At 57.4% G+C, this 21,336-nt stretch overlaps 1 protein-coding gene across 1 annotated transcript in view; it reads right to left on the bottom strand.

Moving 5' to 3' along the window:
* The window catches only part of CLPB (caseinolytic mitochondrial matrix peptidase chaperone subunit B), a 53,667-nt gene that overhangs the window by 7,210 nt on the left and 25,121 nt on the right, over positions 1-21,336 (bottom strand). The window contains exons 7-11 of the mRNA XM_030477594.1: positions 15,260-15,357; positions 10,981-11,095; positions 3,764-3,841; positions 1,750-1,805; positions 779-823 (exon numbers count right to left, since the gene is read on the bottom strand). Of these exons, the coding sequence (XP_030333454.1) occupies positions 779-823; positions 1,750-1,805; positions 3,764-3,841; positions 10,981-11,095; positions 15,260-15,357 (392 nt within the window). The remainder of the gene's footprint in view (positions 1-778; positions 824-1,749; positions 1,806-3,763; positions 3,842-10,980; positions 11,096-15,259; positions 15,358-21,336) is intronic.

Below are 21,336 nucleotides of genomic sequence, written 5' to 3'. Positions count from 1 at the left end.
AAGGGTAAAATGCAGGTTGGTGGCCACCGAGCAATGACCTGGCCCAGAGCTTTAACCTGCAGAATCCGCAGGAGCTGCCATGGGCAGATGAAAAGCCATCCAAGCCCCATCCAACCTGGCCTTGATGGGGCTTGTACAGCAAAACTTGGACAGGAAAGACCCGGAGCTGTTGGAGTGAGTCCAGAGGAGGCCACGGAGGTGCTCCAAGAGGGCTTGGAGCAACCTGCTCTAGTGGAAGGTGTCCCTGGCCAAGGAACTGGAGGAGCTTTAAGGTCCCTTCATCCCAAACCATTCCGTGACTCTCTGATTATGACCCATCTCAAAGAGGAGTCCAAATCCAAAGGGATTTGTGCCCCCACCAGCTCTGGGGTGACCCTGGTGAGATCCCCCCTCTCCTGCAGCACCAGCATGGGGTGGGAGGTGTGACGGGGGGGGGGGCTCTGCACCACTGTCCTCTCCTCTGCTGGGTTCTCCCATTCCCTGTCCAGCTGCTCTTCCCCAAGGCTCTGCGCTGCACAGCCACACAGTGCTAAAGCTTTCCCTTCTCCTTGCTCTCTGTTCCTCATTTCCTAGCATTTCCCATCTTGGGAATGTGAAACCTGGCACAACCGGCCGCCCTGTCGTGCACCCCCTCTGCTCGCCAAGCCAGCCGCTTCCTGCAGGACATGGAGGTCACGCAGGAAGGTCCTGGCTGGCACTGCCAGGCTCGGACAGGGGCTCTTGGGTAGCAGCAGGGAGGTGGTGGCACCCTGGGAGCAGAGAGCACCCATTCACTGACCTCGTGCCTCTCCTGGAACTCCGACATGTCCAGTCTGATGAAGCCCTGCAAGAGAGGGAAACACTTAATGTGGTGGTTCATGAACCGCTCCAGGTTTCATCACAGTTAGAAGGTTCCTCCAGAACCAGGCTGGTGCCTGCATGGACCAACACATGGATCTGAGGTTCTCAAGGGCTGATGGTGCCGGAGTGGCCACATCCACCCCTGAACACCCAGGGCTGTTGTGAGGATTGAGATGAGCTCTGAGGCAGAAGCTCTTCCCTGTGAGGGTGCTGAGGCGCTGGCACAGACTTTTCCCAGAGAAGCTGTGGCTGCCCCATCCCTGGCAGTGTTCAAGGCCAGGTTGGACACAGGGGCTTGGAGCAACCTGCTCTAGTGGAAGGTGTCCCTGCCCGGGGCAGGGGTTGGGACTGGAGGAGCTTTAAGCTCCCTTCATCCCAACCCATTCCATGACTCCACGATTCTAAGTTAACACACATTCAGCACTGAACTCATTTCTCCACGTGCTGTTTGTCCAGGCACTGACCAGTTCCAGGAGCTGGGAATGAAGGTGCCTGAAGCCCAGGAGCTGGGATTTACTGCTTCAGGAGGGCCATTGGGGGAGGATGAGGAACAGAAACCAGAACAGGCATCTCCATAGCGCTGTTCCGATCTCTCTGCAGCTCCCACCTCATCCTGCGGCCACTCTCTGCTGGAGGATGCTGGGGAGAGCTTCAGGGGGCTTCTCCCTGCTCCAACCTTCCCCAAACCTCCATGGGCAGAGCTGGGCACCTCCCAAAGCCTCAACCTCGAGGTTTAAACGTGAGCAGGAGTGCCCAGCTTGAAACACTTGGTGCCTTCAAACCTCACACATCCCTGAGCTACCCCCTGGGAAGCCACCACCACCAGGGAGGATGGAACTCGATGAGCTTTAGAGTCCCTTCCAAGCATTCCATGATGATTCCATGAATCAGTAAAGGGAAGAGTGTTACCTTTTTGACATCCTTATGGATGTACTTGGCTGTCTGCTTGGCCAGCTCCGTTTTACCTGTTGCAAAGGAGAAAAGACTCGTGTCAGACCAGGTTTGTCCGTCAGCTGTGCCAACGCCAGGGCTGGCACCACCATCACCAGTACATGCAAACACACTCAAGATGGGGTTAGATCAGATCCCGACCTCCCAATGTGTCCAGTGAAGGGAAAACTTCATTCAACACACAGGATCTGTTGGAAAAGCCCATGGATGTGCCCAGAAATCCCTTCTTGCTGCACCACTGATGGGTTTATTGGGTTCATATTGTGTCCAGCTCTGGGGAACAGCACAAGGGGGACGTGGAGCTGCTGGAGCGAGGCCAGAGGAGGCCCCGGAGCTGCTGCGAGGGCTGGAGCAGCTCTGCTCTGGAGCCAGGCTGAGAGAGCTGGGCTGGGGCAGCCTGGAGAAGAGAAGGCTCCTGAAGGGGACACCTTAGAGCAGCTCCAGTGCCTAAAGGGGCTCCAGGAAACCTGGAGAGGGGCTTTGGACAAGGGATGGAGGGACAGGCCAAGGGGAATGGCTTTAACCTGCCAGAGGGGAGATTGAGATGAGCTCTGAGGCAGAAGCTCTTCCCTGTGAGGGTGCTGAGGCGCTGGCACAGACTTTTCCCAGAGAAGCTGTGGCTGCCCCATCCCTGGCAGTGTTCAAGGCCAGGTTGGACACAGGGGCTTGGAGCAACCTGCTCTAGTGGAAGGTGTCCCTGCCCGTGGCAGGGGTTGGAGCTGGAGGAGCTTTGAGGTCCCTCCATCCCACCCCATCCCCTGACTCCCAGATTCACTGCAGTATTACACATCCCTGCAGCCGCAGCTCTCTGGTGCCGATGGGTTTGGTGGTTGGATCTGCAGGATCACGGAATGAGATCACCACAGAAATGCTGCAAACATGGGAACTGAGCCAAAACGCAGCATCATGGTGCAGTTCAGGCTTTGTCAGCCTTGGCTGCTGCTGGGTTGTAGGTCCCCACGTGTGAGCACACAGCTCCAGACGTGCACCTACACACAGTGTAGGTACACACACGAATATGGATGGATCCTCAATGTACAGTCATACAGTGGTTTGGGTTGAAGGGACCTTAAAGCTCCTCCAGCTCCAACCCCTGCCCCGGGCAGGGACACCTTCCACTAGAGCAGGTTGCTCCAAGCCCCTGTGTCCAACCTGGCCTTGAGCACTGCCAGGGATGGGGCAGCCACAGTTTCTTGGTGCTTTCTTGTTTCAATATTTCTTTTTATGGGAGCAAAAGAAGTGGGAAAACCCCTCCATGGGTACGCACAGGAGCTGAAGAGCTGCAACTCACATCATTGAGCCTCTACAGGGAGTGCAACGAAGTCTCAAAGCCATTTCTTACTGGTTTTATATGGCTTTATCCAACTCCTGTTGAGTTAACACCGAGCCAGGCAGTGACCCATAGATCCCGGTGTGTGTCCCTGCCCTGTCCCCTCCAGCACCAGCCCTTCCCGGGGCTCAGGGATGCAGCGGATGCAGGAGGAGCACAGGCGTTACTGCAGGTGTCACTTTGGCCACTTTAAAGCTGCTTTGGCTGTTCTGTTCCATGACTAAAAGTCATTTTGGCCATTCCATGAAAGCATCAAGTGTTGTGTTGCCTTTTATTGTGCTTGAGGACAAATATTATGGGAGTCAATAAAATCCCATCATTCCAAAGCCTCCCTTGTCCGCAGGAGTGAGACAGCAGAGGCTGGAGCTGCCAGCAGCAGCTTTCTGCTCTCACCTCACCCACAGAGGCTTAAACCAACCCTTTTCTTGGGAAAACTGCTCCTTTTGGGATGGGATAACTCAGCGTGAAGCTGCTTGTGCCCCGGATGGGACCTGCTGGGGGTTATCCTGCGGGATCAGGGACTAGTTGCAGGGATGCAACACTTCAACTGGTGTTTTATGAGAGCTTTGTGTGAAGCAAAGAGCGAAGGGGCTGAGGAGCAGCCCCAGCCCCTCCATCCCTCTGGCACACCCCAATCCTTACCTATTCCAGAGGATCCCAGGAACAGAAAGACGAGCGGGTGCTCCTCGTCGTACCAGCCGTTCTCCTTCCTCCGAATGGCTGTGTTTAAAGACAATGGGAACAACAAAAAGGAGGAAGGGGAGGGAGGGAAGGGGGGAAAAGGCAAATAAATCAATGCCACAGAAGCAGGGATAATTATCACTAAGTACACACTCTGTTTTCCTGCTCTCTCCCCACTCAAAGTCCTCGCTGCCATTAGTGCCATCTAATTCGATTAGGCAGGCACGGCCCCAGAGACACCTAATCAGGTTAGCATGGATTGGGAAAGCTGCCCAGAGCAGATCTCGGATAAAGTTTTCCAGGATGTGCACTCAGTGTTGCCAGGGAGACGGGAGGGAGGGGGGAGAGCGAGGGATGGAGGGATGGAGGGAGGGATGGAGGGATGGAGGGTGGAGGGAGGGTGGAGGGATGGAGGGAGGGTGGAGGGATGGAGGGAGGGTGGAGGGATGGAGGGATGGAGGGAGGGATGGAGGGAGGGATGGAGGGAGGGATGGAGGGAGGATGGAGGGATGGAGGGAGGGATGGAGAGAGGATGGAGGGAGGATGGAGGGAGGGATGGAGGGATGGAGGGAGGATGGAGGGATGGAGGGAGGATGGAGGGATGGAGGGAGGATGGAGCGGCACCGGCGCAGCCACGCTGCACCACACCAGTGGGGCCGAGGTTTGTGTGTTATTCCTTGAGTGGGAATGGGAGGAGGGAGGGGATTGAAGGAGTGGGGCAAGGCTGGAAGGGCTGGGAAAGGAGACTCTCTGTGCCTGTCCGGATGGCAATATCCAACGGGATCCAGCTCTGCTCTGGAGCCAGGCTGAGAGAGCTGGGCTGGGGCAGCCTGGAGAAGAGAAGGCTCCTGAAGGGGAGACCTTAGAGCAGCTCCAGTGCCTAAAGGGGCTCCAGGAAACCTGGAGAGGGGCTTTGGACAAGGGATGGAGGGACAGGCCAAGGGGAATGGCTTTAACCTGCCAGAGGGGAGACTGAGATGAGCTCTGAGGCAGAAGCTCTTCCCTGTGAGGGTGCTGAGGCGCTGGCACAGACTTTTCCCAGAGAAGCTGTGGCTGCCCCATCCCTGGCAGTGTTCAAGGCCAGGTTGGACACAGGGGCTTGGAGCAACCTGCTCCAGTGGAAGGTGTCCCTGCCCGGGGCAGGGGTTGGAGCTGGAGGAGCTTTAAGGTCCCTTCGACCCAAACCATTGAGACATCCCAGCACCGGAGCTGCAGCCGCCCTGAGGAGCCTCACGTGGCTTTGCCCTGGAGCTGCTCCTCTTGCTCCTGGATGCAGCCGAGCTCCTCCGAGCCTGGGTCTGCATCTGAGGAGACCCAGTGGGGCGGCAGCTGACGGATCCAGCAGGATCCAGGAAACCAAGTGCAAAGCCTCAAGTGAGCCGGGAGACGTGAAGGGAAAATCCATCTCCTGAGGCTCCCAACGGGAGGTCACTGCCCAGGTCATTGACTTGACCACAGGCATGAAGCGTCCCCACATAAAGCAGAGAACCCGCTCATCCCGGAGCCAAAGGAACCTGCTCCAGGGGCTGGATGAGAGGATTCAAGCTGGGAATGAGGCAGGATGGGTTTTGTAATGAGCATGATTCAGCACAGCAGCAGGAGTGTGGCTGGATCCCGAATCCCTGTGGAGGCTGGGGAGAAGATGGGAAGAATCCCTGCAAGGTGGTGCTGGCTCAGGCTGAAAGTGAGGTTTGCATCACCCTGTGATGCAGGGGTCAGCCTAAAAGCGCCAAAAAAGCCCAGTTTAACCCCAAAATCCAAGGCACATCCACCCAACGGAACAGGATGGAGTGCAGGGAGTGGGAATTCAGTGGGAACACGAGTCCCAGCACAATGAGGACATGACATTTTGTGCCTGGCCACAATCAAGATGCATTACCCATCCCTTGGCCACAGTAATAAGTCCTGACTCCCGTCAAGGCTTAATCAGGCTGGGCTTAGAGCCAGGCTCTGCCTTACCCTGCCGGGGGGGGTCAGCTCGGCCCCATGGACCAGCTCCAGCAGCGCCCAGGGACGGGGCTTTGTGCCCTTATCTATGTGGTGGTGAACATCTCCTCCCCAAACTGGGACCAGTGGCACCAGCAGGGTCCCAGGGATCCATACTGGGCCCAGCGCTGTTCAATGGCTTCACAAGTGACGTGGAGGAGGGATCAAGTGTTCCCTGATGGAGGGTGCTGATGACACCGGAGTGAGCGGGGAAGGGGACACTTGGGAAGGGGGAGTCACCCTGTGGGATGGGCTGGAGGGGCTGGAGAGGGGGATGAGAACCTCAAGGGCAGCTTGGATGGGGCTTGGAAGGTGGAAGGTGTCCCTGCCCGTGGGCAGGGGCTGGAACTGGTGGAGCTTTAAGGTCTCTTCATCCCAACTCATTCCATGATTCCATGGTTCTAACCTTATGGAGTCCAACAAGGACAAGTGTCAGGTCTGGCTCCTGGGAAAACCCAATCCCGGAGCTGCCCAGGCTGGGATCTGCCCTATGGAGCAGCTCTGGGAAAGGGACCTGGGGAACACCAGCTCCATAGGAGTGAGCAGTGAGCAGTGAGCAGAGAAACCCAACAGGGTGCTGGGGACCATCAACAAGGGCATCACCACAGGGATAAAGGGGTCATTGTCCCACTGTGCTCGGCGCTGGTCAGGCCACCCCTGGAATATGGGCTCAGTTTGGGTCCTGCTGCACAGAAAAGCTGTGGATGGGCTGGAGAGGGCCCAGAGAAGGGCCACAAAGATGCTCCAAGGGCTGGGCAGCGTGTGAGGGAAGGCTGAGAGAGCTGGGGCTGTTCAGCTGGAGAAGGGAAGGCTCAGGGAGACCTGGTCCCATGTGCCAGCAGTTAAAGGGGGGCTGCAGAGAAGATGGAGACTCCCTTTGGACAAGGAGTCCCATGGGAAAGCCGAGGGCTGATGGGCACAAGTTCCTCCTGGGGAGATTCCCACTGGACACAAGAGGGAATTGTTTCCCAATGAGAACAACCACCATTGGAATAATCTCCCCAGGGAAGTGGTGACTCCCCAGCGTTGGGCACTGTTAAGGTTGGGCTGCACAGGGTGCTGGGCACCCAGCCTAGGTCATGCTGTGCCTGGAAAGGTTGGAGCAGGTGATCCTTGAGGTCCCTTCCCCGGGGATTCCCGGATCCCAGGAAATCACGGGCAGCATCCCCCTCACTCCCCCGAGGAACCACCACAGGAGGAGCAAGAGGAGGAGCTGCCCATGGCACGGGGGTGCAGGGGGGTCTGTGTGACCTGCTCCAGCATTCCCTGCACACCTCCCAGAGCATCCCACCACGGCTTGTGCTCCAGCCCTGCCCCTCATGGCAGCAAAGCTGAGGTCAGCCACGCGGGTGGATATATTTCCTACAGGATTGATGGGGAATAACAGGACCACTGACAGTGTCTGCAGCATCTCAGCTAATAAAGGTAATAAAGTTCTGCTCCAGGGCATGGAGTGACCACGGGCAGGGTCAGCACGTTCAATGGGCTGCAGGCAGCCAGGTTAAGTGTTAAGTGTTGTCTCTTTTCACTCCCCTCTCCAGCAGCATCCCAGATTTTATGGATAGACACTCATCTTGCTCATCACAACTCCAGGGATATAAAGCATCCCATAAAACACAACTACCATGGAGTTAGTGCTGCGATCCCGGCTGGAAGGGGTTGGGCATTACGACGATCAATGGTGTGATGAGATGGAAAAGCTTTGCTGCCAGGAGCCTCAAACCGATGAGATATTCCAGCCCCAAACGCTCTTGAGGTCCTGGTTGCCATCAGAAAGGGGCCACCAAGCCCCCAGCTCCGGCAGCTCCAGCCATGGAGGCTCTTGTGGGTTGGCCACCAGCTTCATGAGGAGCAGCAGAGCTGCGGTCCCAAGGCTGCAGCAGGACATTGTGCTGGTGCGAAGGAGGAAAACCTCAGCTTGGAAAGCCCGTGGGGCTCCTCTCCTGGGGCTCTGCACCCACAAAGCTCCCTCTGGCCACGCTGCTGGTGGCCATGCCAGAAACCCACGTTGTGCCTCTTGGAAAGCCGTCCCCTTCCCGCTGGAACTTCAGGGGTGGCAGAAATAGCTGCTAAAGGCAGGAGGGAGGTCAGTGTGCTCTGCTGAAACCTCGTTAAGGCACCTGAGCCCCAACGTCCGAGCGAGGAGGTTGATGATGACGCCGGGGCCTTCTTCTCTGGAGCCATTTCCAGTGTTGCTGTGGTGCTCTCACTTGATTTTGCCCATCAGTAACGGCGCGAGCGCGGCGCGGGGTCTCCGAGAGGCCCTTCAGCTCACTATTGAACTGATAAATTCACTGTATTACTTTACACAAATCAATACCCTCGCAGTTCTCAGGCCTTGATGTGACCAAAATTGGTTTCAGCCAATTTGTGAGCGTAATAAATGTCCATTTATCAAATCAATTCATTCAGCGGAGCTGCTCAAACCGCCCGGGTCGGGGTACGTGGGGTGAGCACTCCAGGTCTGCACCTACTGTGGTCTCCATCCGGGATCAGCAGCCATGGTCCAGAGGTGATTGCATCCCAAAGGCACTCATCCAGCCCACTGCTGGTGGCGCTGGGATGTGGAACATGAACCTCAAACTACAGCAAAGCTGTTCCCGACCTGACCCTGGTGGAAGAAGCGCTGCACAGGGAAATGCAGGAGTCAGGAAGGATCCGACCTTCCTTGTGACAAGGGAGCGAGGCCAGAGGAGGCCCCGGAGCTGCTGCGAGGGCTGGAGCAGCTCTGCTCTGGAGCCAGGCTGAGAGAGCTGGGCTGGGGCAGCCTGGAGAAGAGAAGGCTCCTGAAGGGGAGCCCTTAGAGCAGCTCCAGTGCCTGTGATCCTGGGATGATATTCCCACTCCCCCGTTTTCCTTCAGCTCTGGAGCTCCGGCTCATTCCAACGTTCTCCCTGCTCAACGTGCTCAGGATTCCTCATGCAGAATTAGAAGCAGATTTTCTGCTCCCCCTTTACCCAAACCCTCTGAGCTACAAAACAAGTGACACTTTTCCTTCCTTATTCCTCCTTGTTCAGCTTCAGGAAGAGCTGGAACAGGTTCATTGAGTCCAACAGCTCTGGAGCAGCAGCACTGGGCAGGGCTGGTGCTGGAGCCAAGCTCTGTGTGCCCATGGCCCGGCACACGCTGGGTATCCCATGGAGGAGGTGTATGGAGCTATACAAGAGGTTTATGGGGACTTACTTCTAAGAGGTGCACTTGCTCTGGCAGGATATTTAGGATATGGGGTCACAAAACATATATATAGAATCATGGAATGGTTTGGGATGAAGGGACCTTAAAGCTCCTCCAGCTCTCCTGCCCCTGTGGATTCCACTCAGGGAATCATCACCCACCTCCCCACAGCCCCGCCGAGCTCTATCCTGCTTCCCGGGGCTGGAAAGAGAGCAGCAGGGTCACCTGTATCCCATGGGAAGGGTTTCTCCCCTCCGTGGCAGCGATGCCAAGCACCAGCTCCGTGCAAGCATCCCCAGTGCCCCGGCCCTCCACACAAACCCCAGAGCACACGTTCCCTTTGTATTCCCATCTGAGCCCCTCTGGAGAGCGTTTGGATCATGCAGCGAGTGATGGATTAAATCAGATTATTCAATTAAGGGCAGGGTTATACATTAAACAGCTCAGCAGGCTCGGCTAATCCCGGGATGTGGAGTTTGGGAAGCGTCCGAGCTGACAAACAGGACCAGGAGGCCACAAAGTGGGAGCAAATCCAGCTGGGAATGAACGCAATCACCCCAAAAACAGACAGGAAAGGGGCTGGAAGGAAAATTCCCGTCTCCAAATTCCCTCTTCCTGAGAGAACACAACAGGAAGGGGGCAGAAGGAGGAGGGGAGGAGGGGCCGGAGCCTCTCCCGCTACCTTTGGCTCTGATATCCCGAGGCTGCGGGGGGGGGATCCAGCACATTCCCTCTAATTCAATAAGAGAAACCTCCATAAAGGCAGCTGCTCTAATGGGCAGCAGCACCACCTGTGTCAGGAGCAGCAGCACCATCAATCACAGCTCGGGGTTAGCCCGGCTCCTGCCCCCAGGCGCCGCAGCAGCACCGGGCCCGCTGCGTGTGGGGCTGCGTGTGGGGCTGCGCCGCTCCTGCCCGCCCCACATCACCCACGGCTCCTCTTTGTTACCTCCACCGCCACGGCGCTGCTGCCAGGGCACTCCTGCCCCATCTCAACCCGGCCTGTCCTCATTGTCCTGCTTCCAGGCGTTGTTGGGATGCTGGGATGGGTCAAGGAATTCTACCAGGATGCAGAGGCTTTGCGAACCGACCCCAGCCCATCGCGGCAGCTTTGGTTTCATAGAGCCATGGAATGGTTTGGATTGAAGGGACCTTAAAGCTCCTCCAGCTCCAACCCCCTGCCACAGGCAGGGACACCTTCCACTAGAGCAGGTTGCTCCAAGCCCCTGTGTCCAACCTGGCCTTGAACACTGCCAGGGATGGGGCAGCCACAGCTTCTCTGGGAAAAGTCTGTGCCAGCGCCTCAGCACCCTCACAGGGAAGAGCTTCTGCCTCAGAGCTCATCTCAATCTCCCCTCTGGCAGGTTAAAGCCATTCCCCTTGGTCTATCCCGAGTTCTGAGGGGCTGCCCCAAGGAAAAGCACCTTCAATGACCAACCAGGGCCCCTCTTCTCCTTCCTTTCCCTGGCGGGGCCGGGCACCCCACGGTGCGCAGTGGATGGAGCCTGGCTGGTGCCTCCAGTGAGGCACAGAGCTCGGAGCTCCCCGGGGGGACAGCGGCTGTCCTGGAGCTCAGGGTGCTCCCAGCGCCCTGCCCTGGGTTCACCCCTTGCAGGGGATCCGCTGCCACAGGCACGGGGGTAGGAGCACAGGCAGGTTTGCAGGGGGAGGTAACAGCACGTCCTGGGCTAACCGAGCCGGCCACCATCCTGCTCCGCTCTGCAGGTGCCCAGCACCCTTTTGTCTCAGTGATTACCATAATGAAGTTAAGCTCCGAGCAACTGTCAGTGCTCATCTGATGTCTGTGGCTTCTGTTGGGGCCCATGTGCCTAAAAGCTGCTCTGGTTTTAAGCTCAGCTCCACCGCTGCTCCGATGGAAGCACTGCCTGCTCCTCAAACCCTGCTGCGCACTGGGATGGCTCCAGCACCAATTCCTCACTACAGGAAACCCGAAGAGGGGCTTTGGGATGTGGGATGTGGATGGAGCAGGGATGTGGGATGGCTGAGCAGGGTCCTACCTGCTCCCACCGTGGCAATGGCGCTCTCTTGCCCGATGATGTGCTCCTTGAGCCGCTGCTCCAGCGGGAACCTCCGGCGTTCCTCCACCTCCCTCCTGCGCTGCTCCTCCTGGAACTGGGGCAGGGAGGAAAACGTTGGGATCAGAGGCTGTTCCAAGCAACAACATGAGCACTGGGTGGGTGCACGGAGCTTTTCCCTCCCCGGACAGGCGGAATTCCACTCCCGGCACTGGGAAGCAGCCACAGCTCATCCTAAGGAGCTCCCAACCTGTTCTAAGCTCATCTGGAAGTATAAAGCCTTGGCTATTCCACTTGGATTTGTTTTCCCACCCTCCACACATCTCCCATTCAGCCTCCAAGCTCCTCCCGCAGGGATGGAGGAGCACGGCTGTGTCCTGGTGGGAATGCCAGGGAAGTAGAGATGCTGCTTTGGAGAAGGACCCTCACCAGCATGGAGGAAACACTGGGAAAAGCTCTTTAGTGGGAGACAGGGACCTCTGAGAGCCAGGGATTGACATACTGCTCCCACCCAGACCGTTTCCCAGCGGGATGGGGGATGTTTGCCAAGCCGGACTTGGTTATGGACTGAAGATAGTCATGGGATCCTGGAATCCCAAGCTGAAGGGACCTCAAGGATCATCTGCTCCAACCTTTCCAGGCACAGCATGACCTAGGCTGGATGCCCAGCACCCTGTGCAGCCCAATCTTAACAGTGCCCAACGCTCGGGAGTCACCACTTCCCTGGGGACATTATTCCAATGGTGGTTGTTCTCATTGGGAAACAATTCCCTCTTGTGTCCAGTGGGAATCTCCCCAGGAGGAACTTGTGCCCATCAGCCCTCGGCTTTCCCGTGGGACTCCTTGTCCAAAGGGAGTCTCCATCTTCTCTGCAGCCCCCCTTTAACTCCTGGCACATGGGACCAGGTCTCCCGGAGCCTTCCCTTCTCCAGCTGAACAGTCCCAGCTCTCTCAGCCTTTCCTCACACGCTGCCCAGCCCTTGGACCATCTTTGTGGCCCTTCTCTGGCCCCTCTCCAGCCCATCCACAGCTTTTCTGTGCAGCAGGACCCAAACTGAGCCCATATTCCAGGGGTGGCCTGACCAGCGCCGAGCACAGTGGGACAATGACCCCTTTATCCCTGTGGTGATGCCCTTGGTGATGGTCCCCAGCACCCTGCTGGGTTTCTCTGCTCACTGCTCACTCCTATGGAGCTGCACACCCCGAGGCTCAGTGCTCTGCTCTTCCCACCATCTGTGTCTTTCCATATATCCCAACAAATCTTTCCTTCCTCCCTCCTCCTCTGCCTGTCTCAAGGTGCAGCTGATGGGATCTGGGCTGTTTGCTACCAGTGATCCATGGGTGTTGATGGAGAGGTGGGAAGAGCCTTCCCCCTCCCTCCTTGGACAACCACCACCTGGGCAGGAAGGAATTCCCTCTGACAGGAACACTGCAGCAGTGAGGGTGCTTCTTCCACGCTGTCCCAGCCTTCCTGCTCCGGAGGTGCTCTGGAGATCCCATGTGCCATCTCCTCGATGGAGCGCTGGTGCCAGCAGGTCACAGTGTCCTCAGCAGCCACCACGTCCCACACTGAGCGGGGGACATTGGGGTGACACAAACCCAGAGAAAACCCTGGTTTAGGTCAGTCTGGGCTCAACCTGCAGCAAAACCTTGCTGAGCCTGGACTCGACACAAGCTTCCACCCTTTTCTGCTCCATTCCTGCTCCATCCTCCTGCTTCCAGCCTCTCCCACCTCATCCTGTCATCCTGATACAAAGGGCAGCTGGAGCAGCACATCTGACCCGGGGCTGGCGCCTGCAGCCACAAGGAGTGTGTTTGACTTCAGTCCTTGGGGCTGGAGGTGAGAAACCAGCACCCGGAGAAAGGAGCTGGCACAGGGTGCCCAGAGAAGCTGTGGCTGCCCCATCCCTGGCAGTGTTCAAGGCCAGGTTGGACACAGGGGCTTGGAGCAACCTGCTCTAGTGGAAGGTGTCCCTGCCTGGGGCAGGGGTTGGAGCTGGAGGAGCTTTAAGGTCCCTTCAGCCCAAACCAGTCCATGATTCCATGATAAGGTTCTGGCTGGCTGCAGAACACGTCAGGGACATGAACTAAGCTACAGGAGGCAGTGGAGACATGGAGGTGGTTGCTCTGTGTGAAGGGCAAAGAGCACCTTGGGGTAACTCTTGTTCCCAGCTGCTGCTGCAGGGCTGCTCTGCCCCAGCTCTGCAGATGCTCTGTGTTAAGAGAGAGAGCAACCACACACCCCAAAGAGGCGTTTCCTCATAAAACCAACAACCTGAGGATGTTCTGGGGGGAAAAGCAGCTCCTTGAGCCACTGCTGGGTGTTGGTGTCCATAGGATCATGGGATGGTTTGGGACAAAGGGACCTTAAAGCTCCTTCAGCTCCAACCCCTGCCACGGGCAGGGACACCTTCCACTAGAGCAGGTTGCTCCAAGCCCCTGTGTCCAACCTGGCCTTGAACACTGCCAGGGATGGGGCAGCCACAGCTTCTCTGGGAAAAGTCTGTGCCAGCGCCTCAGCACCCTCACAGGGAAGAGCTTCTGCCTCGGAGCTCATCTCAATCTCCCCTCTGGCAGGTTAAAGCCATTCCCCTTGGCCTGTCCCTACAGGCCCTTGGCCAAAGCCCCTCTCCAGGTTCCCTGGAGCCCCTTTAGGCACTGGAGCTGCTCTAAGGGCCTGCTTTCTCTAGAAGGTCCATCAAGGGTGGTTTGGGATGATGAAGCAGACACAAGCTCCAGGTTTGGAGGTTCTCACGCTGCTGCCTGCACAGAGAGAGCTGGGAAAAGGGAAACTGTGGCTCATCTTGGCTGAAACACTCCTCAGTATCCTGCTGGAGATGGGAGAGATGGATCTGACCAGGCCTGGTACACACAAGGAGGAGCTCAGTGGCAAGATGAGCACTGGAGCTGCTTCCCTCCTGCTTACATAGGGAAGACACTAGTTCTGGGTGCTGCTCCTTTCCTTTTGGCCCTGGATGCAGAACAGGACAGCTGAACCTGAGCAGGGTGTCCTGCAGCTTGAGGCAGGTCCCGAGGCCCCAGCACCAGGCGAGTGTGCTCGGGTGCAGGGCAGCACACACAGAATTCCCTGTTCTTGCAAGCAGAAGGGCAATCAAAATAAATTAAACATACATATGAAACCTCCTTGTTATTCTGTCAGCAGCATATGTAAATCACAGCTAGGGGATGTGCCCAGCCCATAATAGTTCTGCCAATTCATTCTCCAGCAGTGATTAAAATGAGCAATTCCTCCTCAAAGACTCTCTGTGGAGCGCGGATACCGGAGCGGCTGCAGCCCCCCGAGCAGCACGTCCCCCCCAGCTCCGTATCCATCACCAGCCGCCTTCTCCCGCTCCACGTTTACAGACAGGAGCACTCATCTCCAGCAGAACATTCCACAGATATATGTCCTTCCCCCCTCCCTCTATCAGTTAAGCACTAAACCCATCACCGCGGTTTGGGCAGGTTCCTTCACCAGGGCTGGCTCCAGAGCGCGCTCGCCCAGCGGGTGATTCCCACCACATCCTCCTCGTGAGGTTCTGAGGAGTTTATTCCCAACGTGTTGTGCTGCAGGGAAGGGATGGGATCCACGTGGACCTGGACAGGCTGAGAGGTGGGACTGTGTGAACCTCATGGAGCTCAACCAGGCCAAGGGCAAGGTCCTGCCCCTGGGTCGGGGCAATCCCAGCACAGACACAGGCTGGGGGAGGCTGGATGGAGCAGCCTGAGGAGAAGGACTTGGGGTGTTGGGTGAGGAGAAGCTGCCCAGGATCCCATCCCTGGCAGTGTTCAAGGCCAGGCTGGACACAGGGGCTTGGAGCAACCTGCTCTAGTGGAAGGTGTCCCTGCCCGTGGCAGGGGTTGGAGCTGGAGGAGCTTTAAGGTCCCTTCATCCCACCCCACTCCATGACTCCACGACTCTTATGTCCTGGTGTGCTCCAGCCCACTCAAGGACACAGGATGCTGAGACCTGTTTCTTTTTACCATGAATTTCAGACAAACAGCAAAACCAAGCCCTGAAGTTACTCTGGTTTTGCCATGGGACTACAGAACAGTGTTTCTGCTCCTCTGCACGGACCTTCCAAGGAAGAACATGAACATGGGAGTGGAGGCCACGCATCCGTGTGCCCACCACACTGCAGAAGTGGGGTTCTCCCCCTCGTGCATCATGTTGTTGACTTATCCAGCTCTCTCTAAGGTGCTCCAGGTCTTCCTTAACACTGTCCCGGGTCAGGTAGTGGGGAAGGAACCCTGGGCTCACCTTTGCCTCTGATGCTTTCAGAAGGTCCTTGACCTCCCCGTCCCGAGCGTAGTCCAGGGGGGTATGTCCCATTTCGTTCTTCTGCAGGGGGTTGGCACCTGGTGGAAGGAGGAAATAAATGAGATCAGGGATTGGAGCTGAGGCCTGGGGCAGGAGCAGGAAGTACTGGTCATCCTTGTGTCCGCTCCTAAGCTGTGCTCCAAAGGGAAGCTGGATCAGAGAGGGACAGTGCCCAACCCGCGGCTACACACACGGGTGTCCAGGGAACAGGAAAAGGAATTGTCCCTGCTAACAAGTGGCTTGGCAGGGAGGAGCTGCTGTGGAGAAGAGAGAACATGGTCACCAGGAGAAGCAGAGCTTCACAAAAGCTCCCCTGCCCATGGGGCCACATGGGACCATTCCAGCCCCAACCGGGCACGCTGCCCGTCCTCTGGGAGGGCAAGTGGAGCCGGGGCCGGGGTGAGCTGCAGAACAGCAGCCACCAAGGGCACGGGAGGGAAAGCACCCTCTGCGTGAGAGCACAGGGTTCAAAAGAGCTCAGCAAACCCCAGAGGGGGGCAGATGGGCAGCACAACACTGGGTGTTGGTGAGGAGAAGCTCCCCATGACCCACAGTGTGAGCTCCCAGCCCAGAACCCCCCCGTGTGCTGGGGGCACCCCCAGAGCGTGAGCAGCAGGTCAGGGAGGGGATCCTGCCCCTCTGCTGCGCTCTGGGGAGCCCTTAGAGCAGCTCCAGTGCCTAAAGGGGCTCCAGGAAACCTGGAGAGGGGCTTTGGACAAGGGATGGAGGGACAGGCCAAGGGGAATGGCTTTAACCTGCCAGAGGGGAGATTGAGATGAGCTCTGAGGCAGAAGCTCTTCCCTGTGAGGGTGCTGAGGCGCTGGCACAGGGTGCCCAGAGAAGCTGTGGCTGCCCCATCCCTGGCAGTGTTCAAGGCCAGGTTGGACACAGGGGCTTGGAGCAACCTGCTCTAGTGGAAGGTGTCCCTGCCCGGGGCAGGGGTTGGAGCTGGAGGAGCTTTAAGGTCCCTTCATCCCAAACCATTCCATGATTCTATATATATGTTTTATTATCCCATATCCCAAATATCCTGCCAGAGCAAGAACACTTCTTTGATGTAAATACCCCAAAACCTCTTTTACAGCCCTCCAACACCTCTCCACCTCCTCCATGGGATACACAGCGTGTGCCGGGCCATGGGCACACAGAGCTTGGCTCCAGCACCAGCCCTGCCCAGTGCTGCTGCTCCAGAGCTGTTGGACTCAATGAACCTGTTCCAGCTCTTCCTGAAGCTGAACAAGGAGGAATAAGGAAGGAAAAGTGTCACTTGTTTTGTAGCTCAGAGGGTTTGGGTAAAGGGGGAGCAGAAAATCTGCTTCTAATTCTGAATGAGGAATTCTGAGCACGTTGAGCAGGGAGAACGTTGGAATGAGCCGGAGCTCCAGAGCTGAAGATGGGTGAGTGGGAATATCGTCCTGCCCTGGTCTGACAGCAGTGGTGCCACCTGCAGTGATGGGAATCTGGGATCCAGCAGTGGTGGGATGAGGAGGGAGGGGAATGGGGGAATAGCCAGTGATGCCGGGGAGGGCTCAGGAGTTATCTCTGCCTCTTGCATCTCAGGAGACACCTGAAGAAGGCTCAGGGAGACCTGGTCCCATGTGCCAGGAGATAAAGGGGGGCTGCAGAGAAGATGGAGACTCCCTTTGGACAAGGAGTCCCATGGGAAAGCCGAGGGGTGATGGGCACAAGTTCCTCCTGGGGAGATTCCCGCTGGACACAAGAGGGAATTGTTCCCAGTGGGAACAAGCAGCCACTGGATTAATCTCCCCAGGGAAGTGGTGACTCCTCAGTGTTGAAGACACGGCACAGGGTGCTGGGCACCCAGTCTGGGTCATGCTGTGCCTGGAAGGGTTGGAGCAGGTGATCCCTGAGGTCCGTTCCCCCGGGATTCCATGGTTCCATGACTCCATGATTACATCCCATCCTCAGCCGAGCCCGCCCAGGGGCTCAGCAACCATCTCCCATCCCATCGGGAACACTGCCAGGAGCCAGCCACCTCAGCGCTGCCCAAACAAGCTCCATCCTGCTGCATGGAGCAGCAGAGGGCCCCGAGGAGCCAAGCGCTGTGTCCGGACGTGCTTCCAGGAGAAAAATGGGCTCCATAAGGAGGCGGCACAGAGGAGTTCCCATGGCAAGGCTTGGCATTCCCAATGCAGGCTGGGATCCCCTGTCATTCCCAGTGCAGGCTGGGATCCCTTGGCATTCCCAGTGCAGGCTGGGATCCCTTGGCATTCCCAATGCAGGCTGGGATCCCCTGTCATTCCCAATGCAGGCTGGGATCCCTTGGCATTCCCAATGAAGGCTGGGATCCCTTGGCATTCCAAATGCAGGCTGGGATCCCCTGTCATTCCCAATAAAGGCTGGGATCCCTTGGCATTCCAAATGAAAGCTGGGATCCCCTGTCATTCCAAATGAAGGCTGGGATCCCTTGCCATTCCCAATGAAGGCTGGGATCCCTTGCCATTCCAAATGAAGGCTGGGATCCCTTGCCATTCCCAGTGCAGGCTGGGATCCCTTGCCATTCCCAATGCAGGCTGGGATCCCTTGGCATTCCCAATGAAGGCTGGGATCCCCTGTCATTCCCAATGAAGCCTGGGATCCCTTGCCATTCCCAATGCAGGCTGGGATCCCTTGGCATTCCCAATGCAGGCTGGGATCCCCTGTCATTCCCAATGAAGCCTGGGATCCCTTGCCATTCCCAATGCAGGCTGGGATCCCTTGGCATTCCCAATGCAGGCTGGGATCCCCTGTCATTCCCAATGAAGCCTGGGATCCCTTGCCATTCCCAATGCAGGCTGGGATCCCTTGGCATTCCCAATGCAGGCTGGGATCCCTTGCCATTCCCAGTGAAAGCTGGGATCCCCTGTCATTCCCAATGCAGGCTGGGATCCCCTGTCATTTCCAATGCAGGCTGGGATCCCTTGGCATTCCCAGTGAAAGCTGGGATCCCCTGTCATTCCCAATGCAGGCTGGGATCCCCTGTCATTTCCAATGCAGGCTGGGATCCCTTGGCATTCCCAGTGAAAGCTGGGATCCCTTGGCATTCCCAGTGCAGGCTGGGATCCCCTGTCATTTCCAATGCAGGCTGGGATCCCTTGGCATTCCCAATGCAGGCTGGGATCCCTTGCCATTCCCAATGAAGCCTGGGATCCCCTGTCATTTCCAATGCAGGCTGGGATCCCTTGCCATTCCCAATGCAGGCTGGGATCCAGACAGGCCACTCATTCACTGCTGGGCCCGGCCACTTCACCTCTCTCTATTAGGGACACTTTTCCCCCCCTTCCCGTTGTCCCACCCCACCGCGCGAGGAGGGGGAAGTCTGAGTCTCCTCCCCACGACCACATCCTCCAGGCAGAGCTTCACGTGGGACGAGGCTCGGTTTGGCTCTTCCCTTCCTCAGGAATTCTCCGTAATGGCTCTCCAATATTGGCCTAATCCCCTGTTAATGGCTTTGACGACTTGACTAATTGCTGCAATCATTGACAGAACCAACGGGTCGATTCCAACCTCGGCGAGAAAATATTACACCCTCATAAATAACAGTGTCAGCGGCGCCTAATGGAAGGGAGCAGGGTGGTGGCGGCGGCTCTGTCACCACCCGCCCTGACCCCTCTTCCCCGTGGCCACCTCCTCCCTGCCCTCCCGCTCGGAGCAGCGGCAGAGGGGACGGGAGGGCTCTAATAGGAGGCAATTTGTCACCTCCCACCGGTTGTGCGGGGCTGGGGCTGGACACCTGGGCAGCACCGCGGGCTCTGCTCCTCCGGCACCTCCCTGCTCGTATTAGGAGGCTCCGGCTTATCATATTTGATAAATGGCCCGTTGGCTGCGGCGCCGGCGCGGGGTCACTCATTGGGGAAATATGTTCCTGTCACGGCACTGCCAGAACTGGAGGAGAGTGACAGGCAGAGATTTTTCATATTTTATTAACTCCCTCCTCCTCCCAATTTGTCTTGAATTCCTTCGGATCGGGGAGAGCTGTCAATAGAGCTCGGGATGCGGAGGGGACGACGGGACCGGCGCTGCGCTGCTGAGCGGGGAGATGGGGTGCTCCGAGGAGGGGAGAGGCACAGAGGAGGGTGACAGGGGACAGCAGAGGGCTTGGGGAGCACAGCGTCACCCACAGCATCACCCACAGCGTCACCCACAGCGTGGTGCTTACCTCCATCCCCTGCCACAGCCAGTGCCAGAAGGGCACGGAGTGGAGATGGGGCTGAGGGCACGTAGGCAGAGATGTTCCCTGATTCCGTTCCTGTCATGGAATCATGGAATGGTTTGGGATGAAGGGACCTTAAAGCTCCTGCAGCTCCAGCCCCCTGCCATGGGCAGGGACACCTTCCACTGTCTCACACCCTCCATGGTCAAACTCCAGCAGGACCCGGGATTCACAGGGATCCATCCACCCCAGCTGGGGATGTCACTGTGTCAGCAGCCATCAGCTTTGACAAGGAATGACATTCTTATTGCTCCACAGGCCTGGTTAAGGTAATAGAAGAGGACTTCTGTCCTCCTGAGCCTCCAGGGATGGAATTAGCACGATCACCCCTTATCCAGGGGCATAAACCTGTTTGTAAATCGATAAGAGACATCATTCACAAGCAGCTTTTAACATGCAACGTGAAGGGGGAAGTAGCCAGGGATCCTGTTGCCCATTCCCTGGCCTTGAACACTGCCGGGGATGCGGCAGTGCCGTGGTTACCTTCATCCCAAACCACTCCATGTTTCCATGGTTCCAGGCAGTGCCAGGGCCTCAGGGACGGGGTTTTGGGGGAGTCACACTCATGGTCGCTGCCCCAAGCCTGGATGTTTGCTCCAGGTCTGTCTCCTGCTGTCACACATCCATCCCACGGCACCTGCACCCCCCCCGGCCTCTCCCTGCTCACACTTACTCGGGAATGTGATAAATTCCCTATTGATCCCTTCAGCTGCTCTGTACGTTTTGCCAAAGATGATTAAACAGCTCAATCGAGCCCGGGAGCCCCGTGGCTCAATACGCTCCGTGCTGGCGTATCGACCCTCCATCCTCCTGCCACACCAGCAATGAGACCCTGGCACACCGGGATGCGGGATCCAACCCGAGCCCGCAGCACCCCACATCCCGCCGGGGAGGGAGCAGTAAGTGCGAGTGGAGTTATGTCCACCTTGGGGTGCTCGAGAACAGCTTCCCCTTCGGGCAGGGGGGAAACAGATCCCTCTTGGAAGGGTTTGTGGGTACAGAGCTCTCCAGGGACAGGGATTTAGCAGCTCCACACGTGTGGATGCAGAGAGATGCTGCTGCTTTAGCTTCCTTCCTCACGCAGCTCCCTGGCAGAGGAGAACAAGGTGGGTTCTTTCCGCAGCCATCAAGAGGCATAAACCAACTTGGAGCCACACTGCAGCAAAGCAGCACTGACGGGAGCTGGGAGGTCAGCCTGGTTTAAAGGGGAAGGCACAGAATGAAGGGTTTCTGAGCCCAAAATACAGATCCCAAATAGCCCGAGCCTTTCATGGAATCATGGAGCTTCTGCCTCAGAGCTCATCTCAATCTCCCCTCTGGCAGGTTAAAGCCATTGCCCTTGGCCTGTCCCTACACCCCGTGTCCAAAGCCCCTCTCCAGCTTTCCTGGTGGCCCCAATCTCTCCGTTGTGCTGCAGAACTGCACCTCAACTGGCTCTGTGAGTGAAGACCCTCTCTCGGAACACAGAGGAGCACAGAGGCACAACAAGAGGAACCCCAGTAACAGCATCGGGGGACGGGAACATCCCAACTGGCTCCTCTCAGGGCCTCCTGGAAGCCCCTGAGTTCCAAAGCTCTGACGTGAGGTGGTGCCACAGGCAGGACAGAGGAGCTTGAAGGTGAAAACCTGCTTCTAACTCTCCCCCACAAACTCCCTGTCCATCTTTCAATGACTGCTGCACAAGGACTGAGATGATGGTTTTACTGAGGCCATGCCTCTGCCCTTTGCGATGGGGGGCCGTGGGGCAGGGGGACCCCTGGTTCCTGCTGCTCTGCGCCATGGGCTGGCACTGCAGGACCTGCCT

This window comes from Strigops habroptila, chromosome 2 (assembly GCF_004027225.2).
Source record: "Strigops habroptila isolate Jane chromosome 2, bStrHab1.2.pri, whole genome shotgun sequence".
Classification (NCBI taxonomy): domain Eukaryota; kingdom Metazoa; phylum Chordata; class Aves; order Psittaciformes; family Psittacidae; genus Strigops; species Strigops habroptila.
This window is presented reverse-complemented; position numbering and strand designations above follow the sequence as displayed.